Source organism: Protopterus annectens, chromosome 2.part1, assembly GCF_019279795.1.
Source record: "Protopterus annectens isolate FY-2018-M chromosome 2.part1, PAN1.0, whole genome shotgun sequence".
NCBI lineage: Eukaryota > Metazoa > Chordata > Ceratodontiformes > Protopteridae > Protopterus > Protopterus annectens.
In genome coordinates, this window is record NC_056729.1 from 344032403 (window position 1) to 344052019 (window position 19617).

Below are 19617 nucleotides of genomic sequence, written 5' to 3' on the forward strand. Positions count from 1 at the left end.
GCCAAGAATATGTCTGAACTTCAGGCTGTCATGGCTGTTCCTCCTTTTTTAGTTTTTCATAGAGACAGGGTATCTCTGCATAGTAATCCTTCTTTTATTCCCAAGGTGGTCAATGCGTTATCCCTTAATCATTCTGTTCAGCTTCCTCCCTTTTTTCCTTCTATCCAGTCTACCAGTGAGAATGTTATTCACAAATCTGAGCAGCTTTGTGTTTTGTTTCGTCCTAGGACTTTGGGTTTGGGTATTTCTAAGCAAACCATCTTCTCCTGGATTTCTAAGGCCATTTCCTTCTGTTATTCATTTCATGGCAGTTGTCTTTCCTCTTCTGTAAAGGCACATTCTACTAGGATGGTTGCTTCCTCTGGTGCCTTTTTCAAGGGTTTGGATACCAGTTCCATCCTTGAGACTGTTACTTCGTCCTCTGTTCACACTTTCACTAAACATTACACGTCGGATGTTATTTCCAGGGCCAGGGCATGCTTTGCCAGGGCTGTCCTGCATGGGTTTGTAGAGAACTATTCTGTACCTTCCTCTTCCTCCAAGGCTTCATCTTAAGCTCTTGCACTCTCCCTTAGATGAATAATACAACAGTGATATGGAAGGACATACTACAGTTGTGTAAAACCTTACCATAACACTATATGCCCTTCTGTTCACTGTTGCAATATTCGGTCCCTCCCTCCTTCCCCTCTGTGCTAGTTTCTGCCATGTGTTTTTGTTGCTGTCCTGTCTGAGGGGGTCCTTCTTCCTTTTTCCTTCTGGATGAATATGTTCTCCTTTGTCCCTGAGGGTATTCTGTTCCTTTTTCAGTTCTGAATGTTTGTATCAGTATGCCACCTTTATGCCCTGTGCCTTGCATTGGGCGCATATGTGTGACAATATGACACCTGTAGGACTTAAAGGCTTTGGTGTATTGGACGGAGTCCTTGGCAGGAAATCCCCTAGGTGAAGAATACTGCAATAGTGAAGAGAAGGGCATCTACTGTTATGGTAAGATTTTTTACAATTGTACTTTGCACTATTTAAATTTCAGTGGAGATTTTATTGTTTTATCTGATGAAGTCTTTATGGTATTGGATGAAAACACTATTCATTTGTGTTTGTTTTTTAAGTGGTATTGTAGTTATTATTATTATATTATGCTGCAGTTTTGCCTTCCATTTCAGTATTTTTGGGGAATGAATGTTTTGATGACTTTACCCAGAGGCCTTTTTCGAGATACAAAGGTATTACAAATATAAACAAAACAGTAAAAATGTTTGTGCAATGGTAATATGTATGATAATCTTAAGTACAGTAGCTTAAAGTCTGTGAAAGTGTTTGAAGCCTAACATTTGTGCAACTAGTAGAAAAACGTACACCAAGTGTATTGCCTTGTGCAATTGTCATGCGAAGCTGATATTAGAAATCCTTCTTTGTGGTGGTTTCTGAACCATCTGTAATTGTTCTGTGTGTGACTTCAGTTCTTTTTTTTTACATTATACCAACTAAAATAACTTGATTTCCTAAAGACCCACTTTTGATAGTGTTAGTAGAAGTGTTTTATGCCATCCTGCATTATGGGCAGGAGTCCACATTACCAAAATATTGAGTTAGCCCAGTATTGCAAAACCTGCTCAGTCGAGAGAAGAGGAAATTTTTAGTCTAAAATACTGAAGAAAGACTAAGCCCTTGGACCACTGGACTTCAGAACTTGCCTTGACTGAATATGTTCTGTTTGTTAAGAAATTAAAATAACTAGTATTTTGTGTAGATCATTTTAGGGAAAGGATTACAGGATCTGTTGTTTGTACAATGAGTGCTGATGTGGAGCACTATCTAGTTTGAAACCGACTTGCTAGTTAGAGCAGACATCAGTGTGCTAAGAGTTTATAGACTGGTGCATCTCTTAAAGACAGGGAGAGACTTTATTTTTGCTTGAATTTTATCAATTACATGCTAATCCCAGTTCAGAACATACTGATGAAAGACGGATTGTCCAGAGTATCACTGTTGTCAGTTTTTCTAGGAGAGTTCAGTTTGCTTGAAGCCAGGAATTATAAATATTGTTTTGCATTCTTGTTTATTTGTAGGTATATTATTTGCTGTATGGCTTCCGATGTTTTAAACCAGTTTTCATATTGCCAGATAAGCACTTCCAGCATGTTCCTCTTAATCATCTGTAACTGCAGTAATTGTTTTTTTTTCTTTTTCCCCCCACTGCTGCATAAAGGCTTGAGCTACAATATCTCAATAGGATATGGCAGTAGGTTTCTTTTCTTTGTATTCTGTGTTTTTTGATTTGCAGTTGTTGTAAAGGATCATTGTCAGTTAATGAAAATAAGTTTATCTAGAAGTTTCCTGGGCACTTGACTGGCTTTTAGTGGATTGGGGCAGGGGTTGGGGGTCAACAGCAAGTATTTGATATGAAGAGCTATGCAACTTCTGATTGTAGCATTTCTGAAGTCTCCAACAACTGTGTCTTTTTGGGAAAACATTTTATGAAGCATATTTTATTTTTTCTTTACTCCTACACCACTGAGTAAATAACTTATCGTCCTTCATCGTAGGTACCATTAAGACATTTAAAGTGTAACATCACTGTGTCAGTCTTACTGCATTTTCACATAGTAGCAAGAAGTAATAGGAAACCTGCTTGAGGCTTTAGTAAAGTATATAGTGATCCAAAATGGTTTACATTCTGTTGGCACAAGTTGTGCATGAAAAAATTAAATTAAATTTGACAGAAGTTTAATGTGCTGGTGTTTACAAACACATTATCTTGACAGGGTGATGTTTATTTCTGTCGTACCATACTTTTATGACTGGACATTTGAACGCCACTAGCATCTGTGAGTGTGTCAGGTGTTTTCATGATTTTCAGTATCCATACCAAGGAAATAAACACAAAAGCCACTGTAAAATACCAAAATGAGCCAGACCAACAGGCACCCCACGTACTTCTCAATTGACAAAAATGTTCAGTAAACTAAACCAGCAGCAACCACCAAGATGACAGCAAGTAATCCAAAATAAGTTTAATTAAAGCGCTTTTCATTTGCTCTAGTATGCAAACTTCCTCAGAATTCTGAGGAAGTTTGCATACTAGAGCAAACGAAAAGCGCTTTAATTAAACTTATTTTGGATTACTTGCTGTCATCTTGATGATTTTCAGTATGCTTTCTATACTAAAACTTGAGAAAAAGCAGGTTTTTCTAACTAATGTGATGCTTGGGACTGACCTGTGTAGTAGTTGTTTTCAGAAATCAGCAAGCATTTGGGACTGCAGTTGTATTAGTTTGTTCTTTTTCCTTTTGTAATTGATCCCTGCAGGCACTGACCTATGCTAATGAAGTCATATAAAAACTCACGGATGGTTTACCAGCAGTTGTGATAAATGCATTGCCCTAATGTATATGAATGTCCATCTAAAGAAGTTAGAAAATGCAACACATTCTGTATTTTGCTTTTATTTCTTATACTGCTTGCAGCAGCTTTGTGGCTTTTGATCAGTATATAGCAGCATTCTTGCAACGGTGTCTTTTACAATCCTGCCATGCCAGTAGTGTAAGTAAACTCATTCCATTTTGTCAAGCTCTGACCACAAATACACCATCTGATTTATATTTGCTTTACCTGGGTATACGTGTTTGCATCATTCCTCCATCATATGTGTTTACAGGTATGCAGTTTGTTGCGCAGCTTAGGAAGAGGAAACTAGAAAAAAAAGGGTTATTTGTGAATAAGGCCAAATGTTAAAACGCTAAAATATTCTTGTGTATATTTATAACCATACCTGTCAACCTCTTAGAGCAAGAAATCTGGACAAAGCCATAAGTAATAGGGGGACAAAGGCCAAAAAATAGGGACAATTTTTAGATATTGCTCTTACAAACTTAGGAAATTGATAGAATAACAGGTTTTGCATTAACATAAATTTTCTGAAGAGTATGAAGCTTGAAACTCAAATGTTTGTCATTATTTTCTGACTTTCTTCCTCAATGAGTTGCCCATGTTTGTCAGTAAACCACAATTTTATGAGAACAGACCAAAAATATGAGGCAAAAATCTGGACATTCTGTGAAAATCTGTACATTTGAGAGGTATGTTTATAAGGCATGTAAATGTGTGCAGATTATGAGCATATAATATTTAGAGAGAGCTTACATAGTAGTTATAGGTGTGCTAGTTTGTTACTGTGAGACAATGAATACTGAAGTGATACATGCAAAACTGATGAGCTTCAGTAACCTATACTTCCTATTTAGACAACCCTGTCTAGTAAGGCAGTTTGGCACTAACATAAAAATTCATACTGAAAGACAGTTTTAAATTGATTGCCCTGGGTACCAGAGTACTTTTCTGTTAAGACAAGATGTAGCTTAAGAGTTCCCAAAAATAAAACAGAATAGTTTTGATTCAAAGCATTGCCTTGCACCCGAACACAGAGTGTTTCAGAACCTGTGGGTTGGTAATTCCAAATGCAAGGGAGTTTAGCCAGCTAATATTTGACATAAAAAGCTAAAGCTTTAGCAGCAATTTGTGTAATGTTTTAGTGACATATAATCAGTGATGCATGATCAAGAGTGGGCATGTTATTAGATGAGTGACAGTTGAGAAGGACTGTTCACTGAGCTGCAACCTTCCTCCATTCTTACATCACCCAAGAGACAGTGTGTGACACTTGGCAAGCAAGCACTAGATGTCATTACATCCTCCACATCCCCCTTCCTAAAGGGCAGAAAATTGCGATAAGAAATTTGTGTGTTTGCAGGGCCTGCTGTCTCAAGTGCACCTGCTTAACTGAGTGATGACATTTTTCTACCAAGTTTCATGAGGGAGCACCTCTGGTCACTGGTATAGTCTGATTGGATATGAAAGGTTAAGGTCTAATGCCAGTGTCATGAATCTACTTCAGGTACAGACATAATGCCAGTGTCATGAATCTACTTCAGGTACAGGGCAGATTAATTGGTTAGGTTGTGCTAAAAAAAATACACATACATGCATATATTAAAGAAAAAAAAGCAAGTAATATCTGTGGTATCCTTTCACTCTTAACTGTGTACTTAATAAAGGATTTTCGACTGGAAACAGACTGCCTACCCTGCTTGGATTACTTTTGAATACTTAGTAATTCTGTACAGTATTTCAAATTATGTATTTGTTATTATTTATTTGACTTAGGACAAGTTTAAATTCACTACTTCTACACCATTATCTGATCTGATTAATATACAGTGATTAACTAGATGTATATGGATTGAAAATCTTCCACACAGAGAGGTTTCTTACACTGTTTTGTTCATATATTAAAGAACAGAATGCTAATGTTAAAAAGTTAAGCATGCAAGGAAATTGCATCTCATTTGCTGTTAATGGTTAACACTTAATATTAGATGCTATTAAACTTTGTAATAGCTGTGTACCAGTTAAAGCATATTTCATACAGTAGGATGTACTAAAATACATGAAAAGAGTAATAAAAATACCACTGTGGAATAATAAGAATACATGTGTAATATTATTTAAATATTTTGGATGTCCAAACAACAAATAGGAAATTGGCACTGGCTGTTCCTAAATGTATTACTTGTTACTCAGGTAAGTGAGCAGCCACAGCAGTCAAGGTAAATGCAGGGTATAAAGACAGTTTAAAGTAAGTAGTCAAACAGCATTACTTTTTTGGGGGGGTTGCTACAACCAGAGAAAATCCATGCAGAAACACACTGCATTCAAGCTCTACACAGTGAACAAATGTCAAGACTGAACTGTTGAGGCTGCCAGAGCTGTGAGTCAGAATCCTTAACCACTGAATTCTCATGCTTTATACATGTGTATGTGTATGTTTGTCCATGTGTACATGTATATGTTTCTTTCACACATATCATTCTTCTTACACGCTATTACATGCTAAATAATGAGTGTCATTTAGATGTATAATACAGGATTATCCAATTTGCACTATTTCACTTTTAGGCGTGATGGCCAGTCATTTTGATCTCTGTCTCTATTATTTAGATTTATCTCTTCCTACCCTGGTAGCATAGCAGTACATACCGTTGTACATATCCAGAAAGTGTAAGTTTCAGAAAACATAACCGCAAAGCACAAATGCTAAAACAGTGTGACGTCAGAAAATGCAGTATCTAAAATTAGGAATGGACTCTGTTATTTCGCCAAATAAACTTGTCAGTTCATGGGCCACACAGTGGACATTTAGAAGAAAACAGTACAGAAATCTACAGAAGAACCTGAGCTAATGCTGGAGCAAAATTGTATTAGAAGCTGTGGACATTGTCAGTGAGTCAAGTAAGTGCCTTACACTCTTTCCACAGACTCAAAAGAGTGCAGTAACCTTGTTTAGGAGATCCTGTTGGGGTGGTGTCGATCACTTTTGTACTAGAGTAACAACCGTATAGGCAGAGAAAACAAATGATTTGGAAAAATGGAGGCATCCTCAGTTTGCCGCTGCTGTTTTAGTAGGGATACTGCCAGTACACATTTCTGGCTGATTGCAAAGAGTTGTTTGAACATCAAATAAGTTAATTCCTGTGTGCTTCTGGCCAATCATTGGTGGTCATACTCCATATGAGAAAGCTTTAGTGGTTTCTGAAATCATTTTGGATACAGCACTCTCTCACCATCTAGATTTCATAGTCCCTCTTTTTTCCATGTCTCAAGTTGGACATTCAGAGGTGGATTCTGCAGTTGTCCCTCAATCCAGGGTTTCCTTTCAGCCTCCACTCCCCACTCAGAAACTGTTCACAGATGCTTCCGACGTGGGATGGTGTGCTTCCTTTGGCTGTCTAAAAGTGCTGGGCCTCTGGTCACCCCAACAAAGGAAAGACCTCATCGGTGTCAGAGAGATGAGAGTCTTCTGTTGGCTGTTCAGGCATTTCATCCTGTTTTCATTCCAGAACCTCTTAAGGTACTGACAGACTACCACAGTGATGTGGTATGTCAAAAAGCAAGGAGGGACAAGATGTTGTCTCCTGTGCAGGTTAGTGCTTCAAGTGTGGGAGATAACTATCCAGTGATACTTCAGGCAGTTTATTTTCTCTCAGGTCAGAACATTATGGCAGATTATTTCAGCAGGTCCATATCAGAATCCCACAGTGGGATGTATTTCTGGGCATTGTGCACAAGTGTGGTACTCCTCAAGTAGATCTGTTTGCCTCCTCTCTGAACAGATAACTTCCTCTTTTTTGTGCCAGAGCCCCATGTCCTCTGGTCTGGAAGGTGGACACCCTGTGTTTTTCCTGGAAGGGGATGTTTCTTTATGCCTTCACTCCTCTTCCTCTCATTCCAGAAGTCCTTTTCAATATATTATTTATTTATTTTTGTTTTATTTTTACATTTGTTAACCAAGTTAGTCCGACTTAGCCCAGAGAGCCCTTTGTCAGTAGAGACCCGAGGAGAAAAGCTCCAGGAAAGTAATTAAAAAATAAGAAAAACCTAAGAATTAAAGTTGTAAGATACTTCTCTGTACAAAAAAGAGAGAAATATACAATATGAATATATACATTGCAAAGTACAGTATGTTGAGAATGCAGTAACAGTATATTTGAGATATTTGATTAGCATTAAGTTATTTACAAGGAATGTATCAATGCCTAATATATATAAAAAAATCAGAGTAACATCATGGCATAGTACAAAAATGCATTTAATAGCATAGGTACTAATTGCAGAGAGAGTAATATATGTAGACAGTTTAAGTAGATACCAGGCAGATATGTTAATTGAGAGAAGAAAAGTTAATTACGTAATTTCCTAACAAGTACATATCCGTGCATGTTGGAAATGAATTCTTAGTTGCTTTTTGAATTCATCACTTTTGGTAGTGGAGCGAAGGGACAATGGAAGTTCGTTCCATGAGTATACAATTGAATGACTGTAAAGTATGTTTCCAATATTTGTGTTTGGCTTGGTTACTTGCAGAAGGTTTTGTTGTGTGCTTCTGAGGTCACGACTGGGTGTGTAGGGTGTAAGTATAGATGTAAGGGCAGGGCAGAAGTTGGGGCTATTTAGAATGCTGTTTGCAATTTGTAGTTGTGATATTTGAAGCATGTGAGGGGAGCTCAGTCCATCTTAAGTTTTTCAGGGATATACAGTGATGGAATTTGTAGCTATTACTGGCTGCGAGTCTTGCTATCTTGTTATAGGTGTGTAGCTCCCACTGTTTTTCATTGTAGAAGTAATAGACTGTAGTTTTTCATTACACCACAAAGTGGAGCTATTTTCAGGAGTATAAAAGACAATTGCGAAAGTGAAAGAGGAGACTGTGAGACTAGCTTGAAGGAGGGAAAACTGAAACAGGCAGCTGAAGGGAAAAAGGGCCTTGCAGCATGATTGGATTCTATTTTCTAGTGCTTTGGGACAGGGAAGTGAAGTAGCAGATTGTGTCTGTCTTTTGCTGGAATCCTGGGTGATGGTATTTTGTGGAATCATGTAAGAAGTCTGAAACCAGTAGTTCCACGCTTGTATATGATTCAGCAAGAAAAGGAGTCCCTTTGGGCCTAATACAGAGAAGCCATAGATGATTACCAAAGTTCTGGCAGGTGATTTTTCTTCTCCTCTCATCAGAGGAACCACAGTGCCTGGTCAATAGGATATTCTCGACAGAGTGGTGAGAGGCTTTGGCCATCATTTTATATTTTTATAAGATTGTGGACCCCCCCCAAATGCTTTATGGATTACAAATAACTGGGATCCATATGACTCCAACTTGGGCCTCATCATGCCGGCAGCAAGACTGTAAGTAGTCACTGGCCGGTGAACAGAGCATAATAGAAGGTTTCATAGTTGGTCTTTTTAGAATTGATCAAGGGGGTTGAGGAGGTTAGTACTGCTCAATGACATTGCATTTTCTCATATTTGTATTGTTGCATTATAAACCTTCATTACTTAATGACATTGCATTTTACTCGTGTTAGAACTGCTGCCTTCAAGAATTTTGCTGCTCAGTGACATTGCATTTTCTCATATCTGTATTGTTGTATTATAACTCTTTTATTGCTTAATGACACTGCATTTTTGCCATGTTTATATTGCTGCATTTTAAAGCTTTACTGCTCATTAATATTGCCTTCTTTGTGCATGTTTGAATGTCAAGACCTTTTACTGGTGAGTTCTGGGGAAGAGGGTGAATGTATGTTTTCATTACATGCGTATCTCACCTTGCCTTATTGCTGACTGGTGCACTGTTGAAATAATTTGTTTGTGGTTGTGCTATTGTCTTTTAAATTAGATGTGTCACTTAGAATAAAATCTGTCATTGTTGCCATTTTGGTGTGCTGGGCCTATAGGGTTGTCACCAGAGTCAGGTAGGAAGGAACCCATATCTACTTCAGCTACATCTGCGCGTGCACTACATTTGGGGGCTCATCTGGGATTGCCTGTACTGCCTTGGACTCCACCCTATTCACCTGTACGTGTGGAAAGCAAATCTAGCAGAAACATGAACCAAGAAGTAGCCACTATGTGGTGCAAACTGCACAATGCTCAGTCAGAGCATTGCTTAGTTCTGGTATTGCCAGGGGTCACATGGACTGATATGCAAATACATCAAGTCACAGGATCCTTACCAGTTGTAGGGTGTGGATTTTTATTAGACAGCACTGTGGACCCTACCGAGCAGAGTACATTGGCCTTATTAGAATGGAAAATCCCTTTAGTGTATGAGCACATACCTTCGAGTGTACAAATTTCAGGTGAGAGTGCAGTCTGTGTTGTAATGCCTGAGAAGTGCACTACCTCAGCAACAGAGAACATACCTGTGGAAGCTATCCAAGTAGGTCAGAACCTTACACCAGAAGTTGCAGCTTCACTGCCCATAAATACTATAGGGCCTTGAGTTTTTAATGCTTTGGGAAGTATTGTAGAAAAATGCTTAAAGCCTACACTGCCATTCCCTGGGTTTGGCTACCCCAAATTGCGTTTCTTTTCTAGCAAACGACCCACACCTCAGGGAGAGGAAGATTTTGAATCCTGGATGGATCAGGCTTCACAAGCTGTAGAGGAGTGGGTATCCCAGAATCTCAGAAGAAGCAACAGATAGCTGAAAGTCTAAAGGGATTAACTGCAGATACCATACGCAACCTAAGGATGGGTAAGCAAGATTGCATGGCCATGGGATATTTAGAAGTACTGCAGGATGTGTTTGGAAGGACCGAGAGGGCTGCTGACCTACTGTATCAGTTTGAACATACATACCAAGAAGTTGGTTAGAAACTATCTGATTACATTAAATGATTAGATAAAGTGCTCCATCAGATCATCCTAAAGAAGGGGGTGGATCCGAAAGTAGCTGACCAAGTATGGTTCGGACAAATTTTACAGGGAGCTCAAGCTATGGACCCCATTTTGTAGAAAATGAGGATGAGAAATAGGGAAGAGACTCCTAACTTATTCTCAGTTGGTTAAAGAGGTGAGGGAAGAGGAAGCCCTGTTGGAAGCCAAATCTCAGTATTCAACAGCAACTAAAACAGTGAATGAACACCAGCAGGAGCCTGTAGCCATGCTCGCTACTCAAACAGGAGTCATGACCCAGAGTGTCCGCAATGTAGAGGTGTCACAGTTGCAGATGCAGGTGTCTTCCCTGACCGATGCTATAGCTCAAGTCACAAAGACAGTTACAGAATTGTAGAAAGCCGTGGTAACTTTAACTGAAGGGAGGAATACAGCAGCTAAAACCTCCATGAAAGGACTCTGGGAAGAATCGAATCAGCCAATGTTCAGATTTCCTACTGGATTTTGTTTTCACTGTGGGGATGCAGGGCATATAAAGCAACAATGTTCTAATACAGAGAATTTGAAAAAGGGAGCAAACTGTTATTGGCTAGTACAATGCACAGAAAGTTCAAAGGGCCTCAGTGAAGGAGCCAGCTGAGTGCCCAGTTACAAAGAGCTCCATAAAATCTAACATCAAGAGACAGCATCCTGGATCTCCTTTCTACACAAACCCTTGTAATAACGGAGAGAAACTACCTACTATGCACACTTCTAGCTTATCTGAAGTGAATAACTGAATTGGAAAGCCATCTCAGCCAAAATCTCAGCATCTGAGACCGCAAAGCATTACTAAGCAAGAGTCTTATCCATTAAAATGGTGAGGTCAACCAGTGGTACCTGAACCACATGCTGACTACCGAACAGCACTGGAAACAGAAACTACCCGATGGCCTACTGGGACCATCCCCTGTCATGTCAGTAAAAATAGGAGTATATAGTAAAGCACTGTTGGATACTGGTGCACAAATCACCATTCTGTACAGAGACATCTACCAAAAATACTTAAAGCATTTGCCACTTGAAAAGTTAGAAGATTTGGAGATATGGGGACTAAGTGACACGAAGTTCCCTTATGATGGTTATGTCTCACTCAAGTTAGAATTTTCCACTTCAGTTGTTGGGTCAACAGAAGTTTTTGAAACACTCGCTGTTGTGTGCTCTAGGCCAAAAGGAAAGGATTCAGCATCTATTTTAGTAGGGACATATACTAACTTCGTCAGAAGAATGCAAATGCTTCAGTTGACCCAGGAACACCCAACAGTACATCCTCTCCTGAGACCAGTTTTCTATGCCCTTCAAAAGGAGAAGGATAGTAAGAAAGATGAAACTGGTCATGTGTGGACCCTGTCTGGGAAAGAGCATATAATTCATCCTGGTCAGGTCACCTGCTTGAGAGCCAAAGTGAGGATGTGTGGACAAACAGTTTCCTCTCGTCTCATGATGGAAATGGATCCAGAAGGTGACTTGCCACCAGGGCTGGAACTAGTCCCAGAAGTCTGGCCTGTGGACAAGTTAAAAAAATCCTTATGACACTCTGCCTGTGGGATTAAAGAATAAAGGAAGTACTCCCTTTGTCCTGCGTTCACAAGTGTGTTTGGGAAATGTTTATGCTGCCACTCCCTTACCTGCTTCTGTGTTGACAAGGAATGAGAGCAAGGCCAATTAGTAGAAGCTGGAAGATATTGATGTAGGAGGTGGTCTCTTGCCCCCTGAGTGGTTAACCAGAGTTAAAGAGCTACTAATGAAAAAGAAAATTGTTTTTCTACTAGTGAACTAGATGTGGGCTGTGCAAAAAGTGCAGAACACCAAATAAGAGTAAAAGAGGACCAGCCTTTCAGGGAACATTCCAGAAGAGTAGCTCCAGGAGACATGGAGGACTTAAGAAAACATTTGGAAGAACTAAAAGCTGCAGGGATAATTCAAGAGTCAAGAAGTCCATATGCCTCTCCCATTGTCGTTGTCAGGAAAAAGAATGGGTCAATTTGCATGTGTGTTAATTATCGTACTCTGAATCAGCGAACCATTCCAGACCAGCACACAACTCCCCAGATTGAAGATGCTCTAAATTGCCTGGTGGGCACTAAGTGGTTCAGTGTGCTAGACTTAAGGAGTGGATACTGTCAAATCCCTATGCACCCAGAAGATAAAGAGAAGACTGCCTTCATCACCCCTTTCAGATTGTTTGAGTTTGATCACCTACCTCAAGGTTTATCAAATGCACCAGCAACTTTCCAGACAATCATGGAAAGAACCATTGGGGACATGCATCTCCTGGAAGTCTTAGTCTACCTGGATGACATCATTGTTTTGGAAGACCCTAGAGGAGTACAAAGAAAGACTGATGAAGGTATTGGACAGGATTGAGAAGGAAGGCCTGAAGTTGTCATTGGACAAATGCAAGTTCTTCCAACCTTCAGTGACCTATGTGGGACATGTTGTGTCTGCAAATGGAATATCCACAGATCCCAGCAAAGTTGACACGGTGACATCTTGGCCCAGACCCAAAACTATCACAGAGCTGCAATCTTTCCCGGGGTTCTGCAGTTACTATAGAAGGTTTGTGGAAGGATTTTTAAAGATAGAAAGACCTCTCAACCATTTGCTCCGAAATTATGAAAAAGCAGATGAAACAGATGAAGATATCCTTGTAAAAAAAACCTAAGGGACCGAGAGGTTCTAAAGAATGCATCGTGAGTTGTTCGGCTCCTGAGTGCGAAGAATCATTTGAACAGCTTAAGTATTGTGTCACACATGCCCCTGTGCTGGCATATGCTGACTCAACAAAGCCATACACTTTACATGTGGATGCTAGCAGGGATGGCTTAGGAGGAGTCCTTTACCAGGAGTATGACAAGAAGCTGAGACCTGTGGCTTTTATCAGTCAGAGTTTATCCCCCACAGAAAGAAAGTACCCTGCACACAAGTTAGAATTCCTTGCCTTAAAGTAGGTGGTAGTGGACAAGCTGCACGACTATCTCTATGGGGCTGAATTTGAAGTGCAGACTGACAGCAATCCCCTGACATACATCCAGACCACTGCAAAGCTAGATGCTACTGGCCACAGATGGATGGCAGCTCTATGCAGCTATAATTTCAGTTTGAAATATCGCCCAGGACATGAAAATGGAGATGCTGATGGTCTTTCCAGAAGACCTCAGGGAGACTTGCACCCCAACGATGAATGGGTAGAAATTCCAGTGCCAGGGGTGAGAGCTGTCTGTCAGATTGCAACCTATTATTACACTGAATGTTAGGCCCAGACGTTGGGTCTGTCTGCAGCAAGCATACACCAAGCTTACTGTAATCTAGTCACTTTACAGGCTTCATCGCTACCAGCTGTGAGTAACAGTGACCTCAGGAGAGATCAAAGAGAAGACCCCTTAGGTCAGCTGGTGGTAGCTGATGTTCTTCATCTCACATTGCTGCAGTCCTTACACTTGGGTAGTCCGCTGTCCTCGGTCGGCCCGAATATCAAAGTATAAGGCTGACGTCGGTCAAGGCGCATTTGACTGACATCAGGACGTCAGGGTACAAATGCGCATGACCGACGTCATATCCTCAGTCTTTTTTGCCGCATGGTCCGATGCAGAAGCAGTATTGCAAGTGCCGGTTGGCGTTCTGAAATTTTTCGATTTCGGAGTTTCAGACCGAGTCAAAGTTGGCTAAGTACCCCGTTGGGGAATATTTTAGTTTTTTCTTGCCTCAGTGGTTTACCGGATGTCAGAAAAAGTGAATAATTGTATTTCTTGTGGGAATCTATCATACTTTGTGTATTCCTTGTTTAGGGCCTGAGCACGACGTTGTTGGGTGTCGCTCTTGTGCTAGATTCAATAAGCGCACTATAAAGAGGAGATTAGATTGTGCCAGGTTAGTCTTCGGGAAGCGGTGCAATTATAAAATGCCGTCGGATGCTCCGGCGCCCACTTCTTCGAAGAAGCGCAAGGACAAAGCAGTTAAGCCTAGGCTAGAAGAACCGTCCGTACCGGACGCCGGTTCTTTAGAGGTGTCGGTGGAGCCGGTGGTTCCACCGGAGGTTTCTTTGGGATCCCAGGGAGAGACTTTGTTATTGCAGGATGTGGCCTCTCAGGAGGCAGGTCAGGGTGATGGGGCTTCTCAGGTTACTATACTCCCCTCCCTGCCTAGGGTGGTTAGGCCCTCTGCTTCTGTTTCCAAGGCTTCTCCTAGAGGCAGGCCAGGTTTAGCTTCAGTTGGTGTCACCCCTAGTTCTTCTGGAACTGTGCCCAAGAAGCATATGCTTAAAATGGCAGAAGATTTGATTACTTTGATTAGGGTTCTTTGCCCCTCCTGATAAGAGACCTAGGGTGGAGCCTGAGCTAGGGAGTTTTGAGCAGGCTTCGGATGTTTCAGAGTCTTCGGCTGAAGACTTGCAGGAGTACTCTCCTTATTCTGATTCTGATGTGGATGATTCTACTCCTTCTGCTTCTCCTCCTGAGGATTTTTCTTTTTCAGAAACTCTTCATTCCATGAGGGAGCATTTTAAGTGGGGAGGTCAGGATTTCTCTGATTCCAGGAAAAGGCTTAGGGAATTTTTGTTTTTACCCCAGCATAGGCCTTTGGCTATACCTCCTGTTTTGGATGTAGTGGAAGATGTTTTTACAGAGGCTTCTCTTAATCCTGATTCTTTGCCTCCTGCTCCTGTTAAACCGGTTAGGTATTACAGGGTGCCTGAAGCTCATAAGTATCTTTTTAAGAGTCCTAGGGCAGACCCAGAAACTGTTAGCCAGGGGCCTAAAGGTGTTAAGGCTTCTGTTGTCAAGAATCCGGTTCCTGCAGATAAAGAGGCCAGGGCCTTGGATAGATGGGGAAAGAAAGTTTATACTTCTTCCACTCTAGCTATGAGGGCTTTGAATTGCCAGTTTCACATGTTGAAATACCAAAACTATCTCCTTTCACAATTGAAGTCTAAGGTTGATGCTCTGGCGGAAGGTATTGATTGTAAAGAGTTACAAGATTTAGTACATGTTTCTGAACAGGTGGGTAAGCATTCTTTGCAATGTGGTTTTGATGCTGTACAGGCCTCGTCTAGGGTGGCTGCCACTGGGTCAGTTCTTCGCAGGCACGCCTGGCTGAGGGATCAAAATTTATCTGACCATGTTAAAACAAGGATTTTAGATGCTCCTTTACAATCTCATGTGTTGTTTGGTTCTCCTGTTGAGGCAGTTTTAAAGAAAATGGAAGACAAGGCTAAGTCTATGCAGACTGTTAAAGATTTTTTGCAGGTTCAGCCTCCAAAGTTTAGTAGAAATTGGCCTACTAAAGGGTGGACGTATCCTTCTTATGATTCCCAGTCTAGGGGTAGATCTAGACGTGGTAGGGGCAGAGCTCAGGGCTCTTTCAGGCCTAGAACAGGGAGTTCTCCTGCACAGTCTTCAGGTGAGGGCAGGGGTCAGTCCTTTCGTAAACAGACCCAATGACCTACCTTTTCAGCTGCCAGAGCCTTCTCGTCTGGCAGCACCTTTGGGAGGAAGGTTGGCACTTTTCAAAGAAAATTGGAGTTTAATTACCCAAGACAGATGGGTATTGGATATCATACACCACGGTTACAGGTTTTATTTCCATACCTTGCCTCCTTTCAGAGGCATGCCAGACGTTCCTCCTCAACAAAGAATTGAGGCTCACAAGCAAATTTCTCTGTTACTTCAACTAGGGGCCATACAGCCGGTCCCTATGCCAGAAGTGGGCCTAGGATTTTATTCTCGCCTGTTCCTAGTACCAAAGAAGGGGAACACGTGGAGACCAATTTTGGATTTATCTATCCTCAACACTTATCTGGACATTCCCAAGTTCAAAATGTTGACGTTACAACAGCTTTTACCTCTGCTGGGCAAAGATCATTGGATGGTAACTTTGGATCTCAAGGAGGCTTACCTTCATGTTCCTATCAGACTAAGTTGCAGGAAGTATCTGCGTTTTCGAGCTGGGACTTCTCACTATCAGTTCTCTGCATTGCCCTTTGGCTTATCTACTGCGCCCAGAGTGTTCACAAAAGTTCTGGCTCCAGTGATAGCTTTCTTCAGGCTAAAAGGAATACAGATCTGTCCTTATTTGGACGATTGCCTGATTCTGGCTCAAGGAAGGGAAGAGCTTCTTCATCATTTGGAATATGTGATAGCAGTGCTAAGATGCCTGGGGTATTCTGTGAACGAAATAAAGTCCAGTCTAGTACCCTCTCAGGACATGTGCTTTCTGGGTGTAAGACTGAATACAGCATCCCAGATGGCCTTTTTGACCCCGGACAAACAAAAGAATCTTTCCCTTTACTTCCATCAACTATCTCATCAGTCTGGGCTGACTGCAAGGACAGTCCTTCAAGCCTTAGGGTTCATGGCATCTTGTATTCTGGTGCTTCCCAATGCCAAACTGCATATGAGGAAGCTGCAATGGTATCTCAATGTATGGACACAGCACTGCCAGGATCTGGACACTGTCATTCAAATAATACCTTGCATTCAAAAGGAATTTTTGTGGTGGGCTCAGGAATGTCACCTAAACAAGGGACTCTCTGTGACCCGGCCAGAGGCGAGTCAGATTTTAACGACAGATGCCTCAGACAAAGCTTGGGGAGCTCATCTAAATGGAAAGTGGATACAAGACAAGTGGCCTGCCAGACTACAACATCTACATATCAACCTGAAGGAGATGTTAGCAGTCCAGTTTGCATTAATAGCTTTCAAGGATTTACTTCTTCCAGGGCAGGTGTTGATTCTAACAGACAACACAACTGTCATGTGGTACATCAACAAGCAAGGGGGAACACATTCTTATCCTCTATGCAGGCAAGCAATGATTTTGTGGGAGACTGCTCTCAGTTTACAGCTCAATCTTCAGGCAAGGTTTCTGCCGGGAGCACAGAACTCCTTAGCAGATGTGTTGAGCAGACGAATTATGGATCCCCACGAGTGGAAATTTGATCCTCATGTATTTCAGAAATTGACAGTGTCATGGGGAACTCCAGACATAGATCTGTTCGCTTCTCCACTAAACCATCAGCTGCCAAAGTTTTGCACGAAAAGGTTTCATCCCACAGCTTGGAAAGTGGATGCTCTTTCTTTCTTTCAATTGGAACAATCTTCATGTGTATGCCTTTCCACCTCTGCCTCTCCTCCCAAAGGTACTTCTAAAGGTCAGACAGGACAAGCCAAGGATGATTTTAATAGCTCCAGATTGGCCTCGACAGCACTGGTACCCATTACTGAGAAGTCTGGTACAGAAGCCTCCATGGCCTTTGCCTTCGATTCCACACCTGTTGTCCCAGGAGGACAGTCATTTGCTCAATGTCAAACTTCACTCTCTTCACCTAACAGCCTGGCATATTCTGTTTTGAACCATAGAGGGTCTCAACTTCCACAACAAGTTTTGAATGTGATTTTGGAAGCTAGAAGGCCTAGTACAAGGAAAGTGTACGCAGATAAATGGAAGAGATTTTTATTTTGGAGTGCAGCAAAGGATTTTGATGTTTCTGAGCCTAATTTAAGTGTGGCTCTTCAATATCTTACTGAGTTACTGGACAAAGGTTTGTCCTTCTCTTCTATTAAGGTTCATGCTGCAGCAATTTCAGCTCACTATGACTGTGACCCACCATTGTTTTCTCATCCTTTGTTCAAGCAATTTCTTAGAGGGGCAAAGAATATAAGACCCCCACGTAGAGCTCCTACTCCTGCTTGGGATCTCAATTTTGTGTTGGAGAAACTCACTCTACAACCTTTTGAGCCTGCAGCTACTACTGAGTTGAAATATTTATCATGGAAGACTGCCTTTCTGTTGGCCATTACCTCTGCAAGAAGGGTTTCTGAATTACAGGCCCTTATGGCGGTTGAGCCTTTCTTAATTTTCCATAAGGATAGGGTATCTTTACGTACTAATCCTTCCTTTATGCCTAAAGTGGTTTCTAGTGTGGCTTTAAACCAAACTATTCATTTGCCTACTTTTTACGCAAATCCCCAAAATAAAGGGGAAAAGATTTTGCACACTTTAGATGTACACAGGCAGTTGCGATATTATTTGGACAGAACTAAAGGGTTCAGGCAGTCTCAGCAGTTATTTGTTTCTTTTGCTTTGAGTTCTCAGGGCAAGCCTGTGTCAAAACAAACTATTTCTAAGTGGATTGGGTTTTGCATTGCTTTCTGTTATTCCCATCATGGCAAGGAGATTCCAGCTGGGATTAGGCCTCATTCCACTAGGGCTACTGCCACTTGACAGCTTTTTTGAGGGGGGTGGCAACCAAGGATATTTTGGAGGCAGCTACTTGGAGTTCAGTGCATACTTTCTCTAGGCATTATCACCTACCACTTTACTCTAAATCCAGGGCTGGTTTTGCCACTGCTGTTTTGCAGGGCATTTTGGCAGCTCCTGCTTCCTTATAGTTTGGCCATCCTCCCTTACCTCTGCTTTGGGATTCTACCCAAGTGTAAGGACTGCAGCAATGTGAGATGAAGAACATAGTACAGTTTTGTACCTACCATAAATGTAGATGTTCGAAGATCCACATTGCTGCAGTCCAATTTACCCTCCCTCCTTCCCCTCTGTAGTTAGAGGTGGTTGTGTGGGTTGGGTTGTAAATATTGTGTATATTGTATATATGGTACATATAATTAGTGCAAGGGTGGTTGGTTGTTTGTTTGCTGTCTTTTGGTTTTGACCTTTATTTTTAGGGTCTTCTGACATCTGGGGCAAGAAAAGACTGAGGATATGACGTCGGTCATGCGCATTTGTACCCTGACGTCCTGATGTCAGTCAAATGCGCCTTGACCGACGTCAGCCTTATACTTTGGTATTCGGGCCGACCGAGGACAGCGGACTACCCAAGTGTAAGGACTGCAGCAATGTGGATCTTCGAACATCTACATTTATGGTAGGTACAAAACTGTACTTTTTAGAGAAGAAACAAGTTAATATGCTTCACACGGATATTCATTCCATGACAAGACTTTTGGCCAAAGAATGGGACAGACTCCAGATACAGAATGGACTAGTGTATAGGAGAACTCCATGTGCACTCGGCAGTGAAAAGTGGCAATTGTTGCTTCCTCAGAAGTATAGAGAAGTAGTACTTCGGTCATTGCATGATGAACATGGTCATCTTGGTTATGACAGAACTATGGGTCTGGTACGAGACAGGATTATTGTCGTACATGTCTTCATTGCATTCAGAGAAAGACTCTTCTGACCAGAGCTGCCTCATTGGGTCAGATGGAAAGTAGTGGACCCATGGTACTGGTCTGTATAGATTTTCTCTGCATTGAACCGGATGAAGGCGGGATCAGTAATGTGCTGGTGGTGACAGACCACTATACCAGATACGCTCATGATCAGAAAGCTGTT

General features: G+C 41.4%; 1 protein-coding gene across 3 annotated transcripts in view; it reads left to right on the top strand.

Moving 5' to 3' along the window:
* The window catches only part of CCDC149 (coiled-coil domain containing 149), a 1547151-nt gene that overhangs the window by 1078825 nt on the left and 448709 nt on the right, over window positions 1-19617 (top strand). The window contains exon 11 of one of the 3 annotated variants that reach the window (XM_044062178.1): window positions 2213-2245. The exons of the other annotated variants lie outside the window; for them this stretch is intronic. Coding sequence (XP_043918113.1) covers window positions 2213-2245 — 33 coding nt within the window. The remainder of the gene's footprint in view (window positions 1-2212; window positions 2246-19617) is intronic. 3 annotated transcript variants of the gene reach the window in all.